Source organism: Sceloporus undulatus, chromosome 6 (assembly GCF_019175285.1).
Source record: "Sceloporus undulatus isolate JIND9_A2432 ecotype Alabama chromosome 6, SceUnd_v1.1, whole genome shotgun sequence".
Taxonomy (NCBI): Eukaryota; Metazoa; Chordata; class Lepidosauria; order Squamata; family Phrynosomatidae; genus Sceloporus; species Sceloporus undulatus.
In genome coordinates this window covers 124,169,133-124,182,899 of record NC_056527.1, presented here as the reverse complement: position 1 = coordinate 124,182,899, position 13,767 = coordinate 124,169,133, and the positions used below count along the sequence as shown (strand labels likewise).

General features: G+C 50.0%; 1 protein-coding gene across 1 annotated transcript; it reads left to right on the top strand.

The window, feature by feature from the left end:
• The first annotated feature begins 1,902 nt into the window (after positions 1 to 1,902).
• On the top strand, positions 1,903 to 9,964 carry EGR3 (early growth response 3). Its single transcript, XM_042477215.1, has 2 exons — positions 1,903 to 2,578; positions 4,807 to 9,964. The coding sequence occupies exons 1-2, from the start codon at positions 2,419 to 2,421 to the stop codon at positions 6,009 to 6,011; spliced, it is 1,365 nt and encodes a 454-aa protein (XP_042333149.1). The 5' UTR covers positions 1,903 to 2,418; the 3' UTR covers positions 6,012 to 9,964.
• Positions 9,965 to 13,767: the final 3,803 nt, after the last annotated feature.

The following is a 13,767-nucleotide window of genomic DNA, read 5'->3' as shown; positions in this document are numbered from 1 at the left end:
CGCCCCTTTTAGACTCTCAGGAGGAGAGGGAGGCTGTCCAGGCAGGAGATGTATGGCAACCTGAAGAGGCACAAATGTCCCGCGTCTGGTCCATAAAGGCCAGTCCTGTTTGAGCTTGGAAGCTAAGCAGGGGCAGTCCTGGTTAGGACTTGGATGGGAGACCGCCTCCCGGGTGCTGTGGGCTTCACTGCGAAGGAAGGAACTGGCAGAACCACCTCGGGAGGAGGCCTTTTGTCTAAGAATACATTATTAAACCCATGGGGTCCCCGTGGGGGGCCGATGTGGTTTCCTTCATGGCATTTCTATGCCGCATTTCTCCCAGAAAGGGACCCAAGGCGGCTCACAAATAAGATTTGAAGGCATATGCGCACACACACACATAAATATAAGTGTGAGTGTGTGTGTGTGCCTTCAAGTCTAATTTGTGAGCCGCCTTGAGAAAATAAATGAAATAATTAAGTCACCCCATGAGTTTCGTAGTTTTCTTAGGCAAGGAACCCACAGAAGTGGTGTGTGTGTGTGTATATATATATATATATACACACACACACACCCCACCATCATAATCTGGAGGATGCCTTCGACTTCACCTACCTCACAGGGTTGTTGTGAGAGTAATTGTAGCCTTCCCTGATTGTTATTGGGAAGACAGCTGGGGTGTGGACCTGATAAATACAGTGTACAGACAATGTGTGTGTGAATGTGACTGTGTGGAGGGGGGAATCCCCTTTTCTAGACCTTTATGTCCTTTTGTATTGATACCCCCCATCCCAGGGAGCAGCCCAGGCTCTGGTTTGGGGCCCTCTTTTCCTAGCCCTTTCTCCCAAAAAAAGGGGGGATTCAATGCAGTTTAGGGCTTGCTTTGTTGTTGTTGTTGTTGTTGTTGTGTGCCTCCAAGTCATTTTCTGACTCCTGGAGACCCTAAGTCGACCCTCTATCAAGAGGTTTGCTTGTCAAGTTCCTGCAGAAGGGGCCTTTGAGGCTGAGAGAGTGTGACTGATTCCATTCGGGGCCTGGGTTCGAATCCGGGTCTGCCAGACTCAATCCTATGAGTTATCGAAGGTTATAAGGGAGAACCTTCCCAACTTGGCCAGCCTACTTATGATTTCTTATCTTAATAAGCAATGTAAGTTGCAAGTTTCAACTACATCCAGCCTGATGCATTGGTTTGAGCATTGGACTAACAGGGTGAGCAGAAAAGCCTAGTGGTTGGAGCATCGGACTATAGGGGAACCAGGGTTCCAATTTGAATTTTTTTTTAATTATTGTAGCTATTTAATTCTATTTTAATATAATACTTTAATATTATTTTATTATAATAATAATATTTATTTTTAATATTTAATATAATATGTTTTTTTTAAACTATATGGTTTTTTTAAAATGTTGTAAGCCGCCCTGAGTCCCAGCTTTGGGAGAAGGGGGGGATATAAATAAATAATAATAAATTAAATTAAATTAAAATCCTGACTCGGCCATGCAAAACTCATTGGGTGAAACTATGGGCAGAAGTCACACTCTCTCAGCCTCAGAGGATGCTCCAATAATAATAATAATAATAATAATAATAATAATAATAGTAGTAGTAGTTTATTATTATTATTTTTATCCCACCTCTCCCACAGAATCCAGGCGGCTTACAACAAGATTAAGATACAGTACAATAATACAATTTATTTGTTACAATAATACAAAGTAAAGCTCGTTATCCCTCCCTCCAAAACAACAGCATTATAATCCTCCCCAACAATAATAAAATATTATTTATTAATATTAATATCATTAAGGTTGTTATCGATAGCAACAGCTGCTGCAAGAGGAGGAGCAGCAGCAGCAGCAGCATCCTCTTCTTCTTCTTCTCTGGCTTCCTGCTTTCTGAACGTTCCATTGTGAGGAGCTTCCATTGTGACGTCGCCGGGTCGGCTCCACTTTGTCTGTCCATATATGGGCAGCTACGTCACGGAGCTTTCCCGCGGCTCTCATAAATAGGCGGGCGGATTTCCCTGGCTGAGCATTTGGGGCTGCAGGGAGGGAAGGGAAAGGAAGGGAAGGGAAGGGAAAGGGAGGGATCAACCGATCGAGACAGATCGAAGCTGGGGAAGGCGAGAGGGATGGAGGAAGGGATGGAGGGATCGGGGGATTAACGCCCTGGACGCCCACCTTGGAGGAGCAAATCCCCCCAAGGGATCGCCTCCCCCGCCTCCCTCCAAGAAACCCCGCCCAGGGATCCACTGAGGATCGCGATCCCCCTCGCATGGTCGCCCGGGGACGGATCGGCCCTTCGGATGCCTCCTCCAGGCCAGGAAGGAAGAAGGACCCGGGAGCCCCTGCTCTGAGCCCGACGCCTCCTCTTCTTCCTCCGTCGCCGCCGCCTTCCTCCCCGCCTCCTCCTCTTCCTCCTGCTCCCGGCCGAGGGCTATGACAGGGAAACTCGTGGAGAAGCTGCCAGGGACCATGAACGCCTTGATGAACCAGCTGCAGGACCATCTCTACCCGGACGAGATCCCCAGCGCCCTCAACCTCTTCGCCGGCAATGGAGACGCCTCCGCCGTCCACTACGGCAGCCAGATGGCCGCAGGTAAAGGGGGGGCGGGGGTGGGTGGGGGGCAAAGCCAGGGCCAGGGAGGTCATGGGGTGGGGGCACTGCCAGGCCGGGGCTGAGCCTGGACAGCGCCATCCCTCCTCCGTTGCAGCCTCTTCTCCTCCTCCTCATCCTCTTCGTCTTCCTCCTTCTCTTCTTCCCATTCCTCTTCTTTTTCTCTGCCTCCTCCTTTTCCCTTTCTTCTCCTTCCTCTCCTTTCTCCTTTTCCTCCTCTTCTTCCTCCTCTTTTCCTCTTCTACCCCCGTTCATCCTCCTCCTCCTCCTCCTCTTCCCCTCCTCCTCTCCCTCCTTTTCATCCTCCTCTCCTCCTCCTCCTCCACCTCCACCTTGTCTTCCTCCTCCTCCTCCTCCTCTTCCTCCTCGGTGCGCCAGAGCCATGGCTGCTGCTCCCCTGGAGCCTCCGGCGGGGAGAACCTCTCAGGTATCCAACGGGGGAGAAGAGAGGGAAGCTCCGGGTGGGCGAGGAAGGCCCTCTCCCTCCCTCCCTCCCTCCTGGATGGATGGATGGATGGAAGGGGATCGTGGGAACCGGGCTCCCTCCTCCTCCTCCTCTTCGACGGGGCTCTTCTCTGGCAAAGGCTGCCATGGCTGCCTTGGCCCAACTTCCAAGGGCCCCCTGCCCCCCCTTTCCTCCTCCTTCCTCCAGGAGTGGGGAGGGAAACACAAGGGGGACCCCTTGATCCCCCCAATTCTCCCTCTCCCTCTCCTCTCTTTTTTCCCTGCTGGAAAAGAGCTCAAGTTCCCGTGGGATTTCTAGAGCCCTGGAAGGAAAAGGACCAAGGAGGGCCAGGAGCGGGGACGGCAGGCAGGAGTTGGGGAGCCCATTTCCAACCCGGAGTCAGGCCTTTGCTTCGCCCCACACCTTTCCCCCTCCCTCCCCCTTCTTTCCAGAGACCCAACTCTTCCTTTTTGCTCCAGTTTGAAGAAAAGGGGGGCATTGTTTGAAAAGCCTGCCGCCTTCCCTTCCCTCCCTCCCTCTTCTGCCTCGTCTTTTCCATCCACTGGCTTTGCAAGGCTCTCTGGGCAGCCTTCTTTTCTTCCCTCTCCCCAAAAAGCCCCCTGTCCTCTTCCTTGCTTCTGTCTGCACTGCAGGATGGATGCGCTTCTGACCTCGCTTTCCCTGCGCTGGGATTTGTCCGTTAGGGAGACCTTATTGAGCCTTCTCACATGGAAGACAGGAGGGAAAGCGGGCCCGAAGCGCATTCGTTCCTCAGTGTAGATGCAGCAGCAGCCAAGGGGCTTCGCGGGGCTTGGAGAAGGCGCTGGTCCTCACGGAATCCGGGGCGGCCTCCTCCTCCTCCGTCTGGGCCCCAGAACTGAGGGCAGATGGGCACCTTTCCCACGGTCCTGGCTGTTCTTGCGGGGTCCCTTCGGGGTCCCTTCCCTGGACCAAGGCTGCCTCCGGACGGTGGCAAGAATCCGGCTCGACACCACTTTCACAGACGTGGCTCCGTGCTATGGAATGCTGGGATGTGCAGTTGGTTGTGGCACCAGAGCGGACCTTCCTTCCTTCCTTCTTCTTGACTTCTCTCTCTTTACTCCCTTCTTAACAACCTCCACATCCCAGGATCCCCTCCCGAGCAGGGCGCCCTGGCAGTTCAAGCCCGGGCCGCCTGGCCTGGCCTGTGCCTGGCCTGCTGCCCCCTTGGCCTGCCTCCTCCTGCCAGCCCCACGGCTGCCCTTCGGGGATCTCCTTCTGGCCGGAGCCAGCCTTTCTTCCCACCCGGAGGAGCAACCACCCGCTCAGCTGAGAGGGCCAAGGCAGGGGTGGCGGCCCTCGAAGGGTCCTGCCTTGGCAGAGTCCCCTGCTCGGGCCAAGCGCAGGGCAAGGCAGGGCAGGAGGCTGCCTGGCAGGCAGAGCAGGGCAGCCCTGCTGGACTCCTCTCCCGGCCCCAGAGTCCAGGCTCCCCGGCTGACTTGGCACGTCCTCTCTCTGTCAGGTGCCCAAAGGGGCAAGGGGCAGAGGACCAGGTGGGCCCTCAGAGGAGCAGCCCAGACTCAACCCGGGCCTCCCTCCCTCCTTCCTTCCTTTTTCCTTCCCTCCTTCCTTCCTTTCTCCTTTCTTTCACTTCTTCCCTGTATCCTTCCTGCTTTGCTTCTCTCTCGCTTGCCTTTCCACCCTCCTTCTCTCTTGCCTTCCTTCCTTCCTTCCTTCCCTGCTGCCCTGGGCCTGACTCTCTCCCTCTCCTCTTCCTCCTCCTCAGAGCCGGTGATGGAGCTGGGTCTGGCCAGCGAGAAGGGCGGCGGCGGGGCTGGCGGCGGCGGAGGCGACCTGGTGCCCTCTTCCTCCTCGGCCTCGGCCTCCTACTCCTCCTCCTTCCAAGGCCCGGGGCCCGGGGCTCCTCCGGGGCCCAACAAGACGGTGACCTACCTGGGCAAGTTCGCCTTTGACTCGCCCTCCAACTGGTGCCAGGACAACCTGCTGAGCCTGATGAGCGCCGGCCTTTTGGGGGTGCCCCCTCCGCCGGCGCCTTCGTCCAACGGAGGAGGAGGAGGGCCCTCTTCGTCGGCGGGGCTCCAGGGCGAGGGGGTGGAGGCCATGTACCCCTCTTCGCTGCCGCCTTACTCGACGTGCGGAGAGCTCTACCCGGGGGAGGCCTTCCACGACCCCCAGCAGCAGCAGCAGCAGCAGCAGCAGCAGCCTCAGGGCAACGGGGGCCTCTCTTACCCGGGCCAGGATTACCCCAAGGGCGGCGGCGGAGAGGGCCCCTTGTTCTCCATGATCCCGGACTACGGCCTCTACCACCACCCGCACCCCGCCGACCTGGGCGCCGGCCTCCCGGAGCACAAACCCTTCCAGACCTTGGACCCGATCCGGGTCAACCCTCCCCCGATCACCCCCCTGGAGACCATCAAGGCCTTCAAGGAGAAGCAGGGCCACCCGGCGGCGGGGGGCTTCGGGGTGCTCCAGCAGCAACAGCAGCAGCAGCATCACCACCCGCACCACCCGCACCTCCACCCGGGCGGCGGCGGCGGTGGGCCTCCTCCCCCGCTGACTCTGAAGCCCATCCGGCCGAGGAAGTACCCCAACCGTCCCAGCAAGACCCCGCTGCACGAGCGGCCCCACGCCTGCCCGGCCGAGGGCTGCGACCGGCGCTTCTCGCGCTCCGACGAGCTGACCCGCCACCTGCGCATCCACACGGGCCACAAGCCCTTCCAGTGCCGCATCTGCATGCGCAGCTTCAGCCGCAGCGACCACCTCACCACCCACATCCGGACCCACACCGGCGAAAAGCCCTTCGCCTGCGAGTTCTGCGGACGCAAGTTCGCCCGCAGCGACGAGCGCAAGCGCCACGCCAAGATCCACCTCAAGCAGAAGGAGAAGAAGGCCGACAAGGGGGCAGCCTCCTCTTCCTCCTCCTCCTCCCAGGCCCCCCAGGCCCCCCCAGTGGTCACCACCTGCGCCTGACCACTTCGCCAAGAAAGAAGGGGCTCTCCCTCTTGGGTGGCCTTCCCGGGATCGTCTGGATCCAGGGGGGCTGGGGGACTCAGGGGGGCATGGACTTGAAGCCCCTCCATCCCCAGGGACTCCAGATTCCCTCCCATCCTTGACCCTCCGGCTCCCCTCCTTGATCTCCGCTTTCTCCCTTTTTTAACACTTCCCCTCTTTCGAGGAGGGGACACCAAAGCGCAGGGGGGCTGTCTGGGGAGAGAAAGGGGGTCTGAGTGTGTCTTTGTGTGTCTCCTTTTGTGTGTGTCTGGAGCTCAGCTGGGGCTGCTTCTCCTCCATCTCTAAACAGCACCCCCATCCCCACATATACCCCCCAAACAACTTCTCTCCTCCTCTCCTGGAAAGGAGGAACCCCTGAGCCAGCCATGTCCCAACTCTGACCCTCCAGGTGTTTCAGACTTCACCTCCATCTCTGGGATGCTGGGAGCTGAAGTCCAAAACACTTGCAAGGTCAGAGTTTGGACATCACTGCAGTGGGTCCCGAGCTGTGGTCCTCCAAGTGTTTGGGGCTTCGCCTTCCCAGAAGCCCCAGCTGTCAGGAATTCTAGGAGAGAGAAGTCCAAAACATCTGGGGGACCAAAGTTTGGACATCACCGCTCTGCCCCACCAGCCTGGCTTTGGAGAGAGAGGAGAAGGAAGGACCCTCCAGGGACCAAGGCTGGTTCCTTGCAATTGCAAGGCTGCAGATGGGTCACTCAGGGAGCCTTTCCAGGGAGAGGAAGTCCAAAACATTGAGGTGACCAAAGTTTGGGAATCACTCCAAAGGAGACTATCCCACCACCCACCAGCCTGGCTTTGGAGAGAGAGGAGAAGGAAGGACCCAGGGTGCATCACCCTGCTTTTTTTGCAATCGCATGGCTATGGCTGGATCCCTCAGGGAGCCTTTCTGGGGAGATGGAAGCCCAAAATGTCTGGGGGACCAAGGTTTGGACATCACTTATCTGTCTCCGCACCCTGCCTTTGGAGAGAGAGGAAAAGAAGGACCCCCAGGGACCACCGCTGATTCCTTGCAATCGCAAAGCTGTGGCTGGATCTCTCTCATGCAGCCTTTCCAGGGCCTTTGCTGGCCTTGGCCAGGGCTCTCCTGGAAAGGAGCAACATCCAAGTGGTACCCACCCCCCAAGACTGAGGGGGACAACTGCTGGTTCCTTGCAGTTGCAAGGCTATGGTTGGATTGCTCAGGTAGCCTTTTCAGGGGCCCTGCTGCTGGCCTTGGCCAGGCCTTGGGGCAACCTCCCAGAAAGGAGTAACACCTAGACAGTGGTTCCCAAACTTTGGTCCTCCAGATGTTTGGGACTTCAGTTCCCAGAATTCCTGGCTGTGGGCCAAACTGGCTAGGGCTTCTGGGAGTTGAAGTCCCAAAACCTAGAGGACCAAAGTTTGGGAATCATTGGAGGGTCTACCCTTGGAGAGAGAGGAGAAGGTATAGCCCTGGGAGACCGCCACTGGTTCCTTGCAAAGCTGCAGCTGGATCTCTCTGGCAACTGGGTAGCTTTGCTAGGGCTTTTCTAGGACCTTCCTTGCCTTGGCCAGGGCTCTCCTGGAAAGGAGCAACATCTAGGGCAGTGGTACCCAAACTGTGCTCTTTATGGGATTTTGGACTCCAGCTCCCACAAGCCCAGACTATTGGTCAACATGGCTGAGGCTTCTGGGAGCTGAAGTCCAACATTTCTTAAAGGGCACAGTTTGGGGACCACTAAGGGGTCTATCCCATCACCTTAGCCTTGAAGAGAGAGAAGAAGGAATGATCTGGACATATCCTAGGAGGCTGCAGCTAGCTTCTTGCCTCTCTGGCAATTGGGTAGCCTTTCTTGGTGGCCAGGGCTTGAGGCAACCTCCTAGAAAGGACCAACCCTAAGGGGTCTGTCCTGCCACCCTCCACCCTACTCTTGGTGAGGAGGAGGAAGAAGAAGGAAGGATCCACGTGAACCAACACTGGTTCCTTGCAACTGCAAGGTTGCAGATGGATCTCTCAGGCAGCTGGGTAGTCTTTCTAGGGATCTTGCTGGCTTCTTATCTCTCTGGCAATTGGGTAGCCTTTCCAGGGCTCTTGCTAGCCTTGGCCAGAGGTGGGCTCTGGGCTTTTAAGACTCCTCTTCCTCCCTCTTTCTTTCTTTCTTTCTTTCTTTCTTTCTTTCTTTGCAATTCCTACACACACACTTTATCCCCCTGTAAAACTGGGTCCTAACTTCTCTCTTCCTCTCTCTCTTTCCTTCTCCTCCACACATCCTTTATGCCATCATCACCCTCCATAAATTTGGGTTCCAAACCCACCAATTCCACCCCTACCTCCCCTCCTCCTGCCCCATGGGAAGGGAATAGGTGAGGAAAGGGCTTGGTTGGCATTTTTGTCAGCTGGCATCCTCTCTGTTTGCTTCTGGGGATTTTGAGGGTGGTCCATGGGAGAGCAGAAAGGAAGAGAAGGGCCCAGAAGGCTTGGGTCTGGGTCAGTCATTCCAAAGTTTGTTTGATTTCCTCCAAAGGAGGATTTGGGGCAGGAGAGGGGGCCTGGTCCCTAAACTCCATTTGGATACACACCTTGCCCAGGTATGCCCACTTAGCTTGGCAGCTTTGAACAGGGCTAGGTTGACCCCCCCCCCCCCCGACCAGAATGTAAGGATTATTTTGGAACTATTTTGGAGCTCCTTTAACTTGAATGTACTTTTTAATTCCTCCTGGTTTCCTTCTTGAGGCTTGGATTCTGTTGCTTGGAGAGTTTGGGGGAGATCTGTGCCCAGGGTCAGCTTATGTCCTTCTCTTCTTTCTCTTTTGTTGTAGGAAAGGAAAAAGCACTCTCTTTATGTGTGTGTCTGTGTATGAATGTGTGTGTGTGTGTGTGGTTTAAAACATGTTCAAAAGACCCTTTAAAAGTGAACAGGTTTGGCCATTTCCAGAGGGTTCCAGCTCACCTTGGGAAGGCCATTTTAGGAAAGAGGGCTATCGAGCATCAATTTTGGGGTGGATTAATACTTCTTTCTTCTTTCTTTCTTTCTTTCTTTCTTTTGTTCTTTCTTTCTTTTTTTCTTTTTTTAGCACAAAGACAATTCTTTCCAGAACTTCAGAAAACAGTGTTTTAATGGGCACTTTTTTATATATATATATATATAATGTGATTTTATTTTTATTTTTTTATTTTTAAATTTTTATCGGTTCCTGTTTCGTTTGGAGGGGGGTCGACTTCTAAAAAACTGAGGAGGAAAGAGAGCAGGTTGCCTTTTACCTCTTCTCCTTTTTTCTCCTTGCATGTCCTTCGCATGTCTTGCTTTCTTTTCTTTCCTTTTCTTTCCTTTCGGGTTTTTCCTTTTAATAAAAACCGCTCAGATATTTAAGCAAAACAACGATAATGATTTTTTTTTTAAAGAGATAAAAAAAAACTTGTTGCCAAAAGGTTGTGTTTTTATCCAGGTTTGATGTCTGCATGTTTTAAAAAAAGAAGAAGAAAAATAATGATGAAACTGGACGAAAAAAAACAATTCTCAGAGAGAAAAATAAAATGCAGCCTAATTTATGTGAACTGAAAGAAACAAAAAATCAGGTTTAACTACAAAAAAAATCTAAGGGAATGATATTTTTTGAAAGACTTTTGTATAAAGTTGAGTACTTTTGGGGGGGAGATAAAACCAGATGTAATATATTTTGTGGATGTTTTTATTTCTTGGATTTATAGTACCTTATACTAAGGTTAAAAAAAATGCTTGATATTGTGAAACAAACAAACAAAAAAAGAGGTGATGATTTTCACACACATTTCATTTGCTCATTTGTCACGTTGTATAATGCAAATATGATAGTTGATGCATACAGCATTTTAAAGGGGGGGAGAAAATCAGAAGCATTGAACCGATGTATTGTTGTACCATTTGCACTGTGAGCAAATGCTAATGCAGTAAATATATTGTGTTTGCTGACAATCAAATCCTTGTAGTAAATATCTTTATTTTTCTGTTTAAAATAACCATCGCGTGTTGCATATTGTATGTCGTACGTTTGGAGAAAAGAGTATCTCTCTGACATGTGAAGGGGTTGCTTGCTTTGGAAATGGCACTTTAAACAGTGTTAAGTCCATGTAGATTTATCCTGACATTTGTTTCTGGCACTGTTTAGAAGTATGTGCCTTGAATGGGGCTTTTATGCTCAGAGTGGCAGCACCTTTGAACGCCTATGAATCCTTTTTTTGACTATGAAGCACTTTGAATGGACTGTGGATTCTTTCTGGTTTGGTACAAATATACTGTTTGTTGGGCCATCGTTTTGCATTGCGGAAACCAGACAGGGAACGCCAACTAGGGCTGGGAGTCACAAGCACATTGCTTTGGGGTTTATCTATTGAAATCAAAGGGGCTTACGTTCAAGTGATGTCTTTAGGATCAGCCCCAGTGCTATTACTTTAAACCCTTTGGTTCCACCTCTTAATGGCTCCTTGCATACTGGACTGTTGCTTGCTGTTCTGTCTTCCAAAATTGGCAATGTGGGATATCCTTTTGTTATATTTCTCCCTTGGTTGTTAGTAAAGGCCTTGTTGGGGGGGGGACTCTATTGCCAATTCATCCCCGTTTTATTCCAGAAACTGTCCAGAAATTAAGAAGACAGTTTCATACATATGGTAAGTAATGACTAACGCCGTAAATGCACCTTTATCACTTTTAAGGGAGTAAAAAATATACATATACTGTATATCTAAATTTCAAAAAGGAAGCATTTATACTAGCTGCAATGGCTTAGCTGTTAATGCTCTTTCTCATTCCCAAAGTCTCATTATTTCAGGTGGGGGGCAAGGGAACATAACAATTAATGGTGTAACATGTGAGAGCTTTTGCGGGGGGAACCAATGCATTTTTTAAAAATAGCAATAGGTATTGAATAGTGGGTTAGAGAGGAGAGAAAGAATGGTTAGGGAACGGTAAGAAATTGCTTATGAAGGATATGTTTTACCTTGAACCTTAGCCTTTCCAAACTGGTGTCTTCCAAAGGTTTGAACCTCCCCTCCTGCCAGAACTAGCCAATGGTCGGAAATGTTGGGGAATTATAGTCCCAAATATCAGAAAGGTACTGTACCAGGTTTTGCAAAGCTGGCGTTCCCAGTCTGCTAGGATATATAGCAAGCAAAATGGTGTCTCTGTCTTGATCCATAGCTGTCGTCTTTTAAGACATTTGGATGGAAAGGGGTTAAAATATTATTTGGCAAAATGATCTAACTCTCGTCTGCTGAGTACCGGTTGCTGATAGTAGGATTTGTGTTTATATGTTCTATTCACGCATCTTCTTCCATTTGGGGAACCATCGAGGAGACACCTTGAGACCTTAATAGTCAACTGATGTTTGTTGACAACCCAGTGAGACCAGTTCAGCCTGTAGACGTCTGTTCTCCAGCTTATTTGTTTTGTAGGGACAGATCCGGTGAAATGTATTCTGACTTGCAGATCAAGTGGGAGACGTATCATAAATGTGCTTGAGTGGGCAGAATTCGGGTGTGTTCCCACAGTCAGTAGGACCAGGAGATAAAGCGTTTTCCTGGGATCTCTTTTCTTTGGTATGGAGGTGAGAGTTTGAATTATACCTTTGTAGTAAGAAGGGAAAGCATACATTAAGAAGGGGGGGGGAGAACCCTCTATCATGGAGTAGTTTAAGCCAAAAACCCCTCCTTGGCACAAGGGCCTTTAAAAATGGCAGGTGCCACATATGCATGGCTTCCTGCACAATGAATATATGCACCTTTTAAATCTTCATAGAGAGCAGGTGCGTTCAAGCAAAATCTTGATCCTGTGGATTGATTATTGCTTAGCAATAGAATAAACTACTAGTCACATAAGGAAGCAACCAAATTTACTTTCTTGGCATATGCGTAGGAATGGCTTTTCCAAGTGAAACAAGTCCTCTCCAAAATCATTTGAAAACCACCTCCTTCTTCACTTGCTGACTCTTTGCCTTGGAGAAATCAACTGTATTGTGATCTGAAAGAATGAACCACGTCTTTCTGGTTAAGTCACCTGGCCCTACAAATATTTTCGAGCTAGTCAGATGATTGACTCACAGCTTTGGCTGGGGATGGCTCTAAAAAACTCTCAAGGTCTTTTCTAGGCCTGTCGTTTTTGGCTAAAGAGGCTTAGGATCTGTGTGCTTAACACTGATCTTGAACTTTTCCTTCCCATCTCATTGATAGGGGTCTTGTTTCTTGAGTATAGTAGTGAATCATCCCAGTTGACCATAAATTAAATCAATCCTGAGATGGTCCCCAACATACACACTGAACCAATGCAGGAGTCAATGTGGCCCACTATTGCATCAGAAAAGGATCGTGCAAAATAAAAGCTTGGATCTTAGAAAACATGTCCTTCTCTCCAGTAGAAGATGACCCCAAAATAATCACATCAGAACTCTCTATCAGACCGGCGTTTGATCTCACTATAACAATTCCAGTATCTTTCTTTTCCTTTCTTTATTTCGTGGGGACACATTTTCTTACACTCTTTGGACTATTTCTGACTGCTTGGGGAAGGAGGCTTGGAACAGTTTTGGACATCATTGTTTGTAATATTTGTACATTTGTGGCTTTGTATACGTGCAAGATTTTGTTATTTGTTTTTGTGGTCCTTCTGATTGTCCTTTCCTACACTTTGGTTCCTGCAGCCTACCCCCCAAAACTTATATATACCATTCTGACTTGATCGGTGAGAATGTCTTACAAGATGAAGTAGTTATCTCAGGGGATCCTTCAAAGATTGCTGCTTCTTCCATTTATGATCATTCTATGTGGGCAGACCTGTGCTATCGGCTGTTGATGACAATTGACATCCACTTTGTTAAACAGAGCCGTGAAATAACCTGTGAACAAATAATTTCTCTTTTAAAATCTAGCATCTCCATTTGCAAGCACCTTTTCTTTTTTTACATAAACACAACCATATAGATTTGCAGACATTAGGAGTCAGTCTTTGACATAAGCTATTCTGGGCTGAGAATTATCACTCATCTCTGGGTCGACATCCTTTGGTTTCTCTCTTATCACTTGTCATCCAAGTATTTTCCCACTTAAATCCTAATAAGTTTTGGCATGTGCGATCGCCATTCAGACAGTGACAGGTTTAGCTCCGCCAGTCCACCAAAACTGTGTGACCCAACAAGCTGAACGCAGCCTAGTTGCCATCTATTATGTGTCAGATCCTTCACAGTATCCTATTTTTTCAGTCCAAAGCAAGCCATTGAAAAAGGTTTGCTTGATCCCGGAGAGACCGCCTTATATACTATGTGCATTGATTTTAGTGAGTTGTGAGTTGTGGCAAGTAGAAAATCCAGTGCTTGAAGCGTGCACAAACTTTGGGAAGTTGTATTTCCAACTTATGACGACCCTATCGCAGGGTTTTCTTGGCGAGATTTGTTCAGAAGGGGGTTGCTTTTGTCATCCTTTGGGGCTGAGAGTATGTGGCCTAGTGGGTTTCCACATTTGAACCCTGTTCTCAGGAATCATAATCCAACACTCAAAACTGCTAAACCACTCTTGTCTGGAAAATTACCCCTATGCTTAAGATCTTAACAGAATGCTGTACATAAATTCATTCTTAATAATGTGTATATATTTCACTTAGTGTTGTGTCTTACAAGAGACTGGCCTGATCGGACAGATTTTGCTTTTCCTGAGTGTCCACCCAAATAACCTCGTTGTCTATAGTTGTTAAATTCCTTACAAATTCCTTGGCCATTATTATTATTATTATTA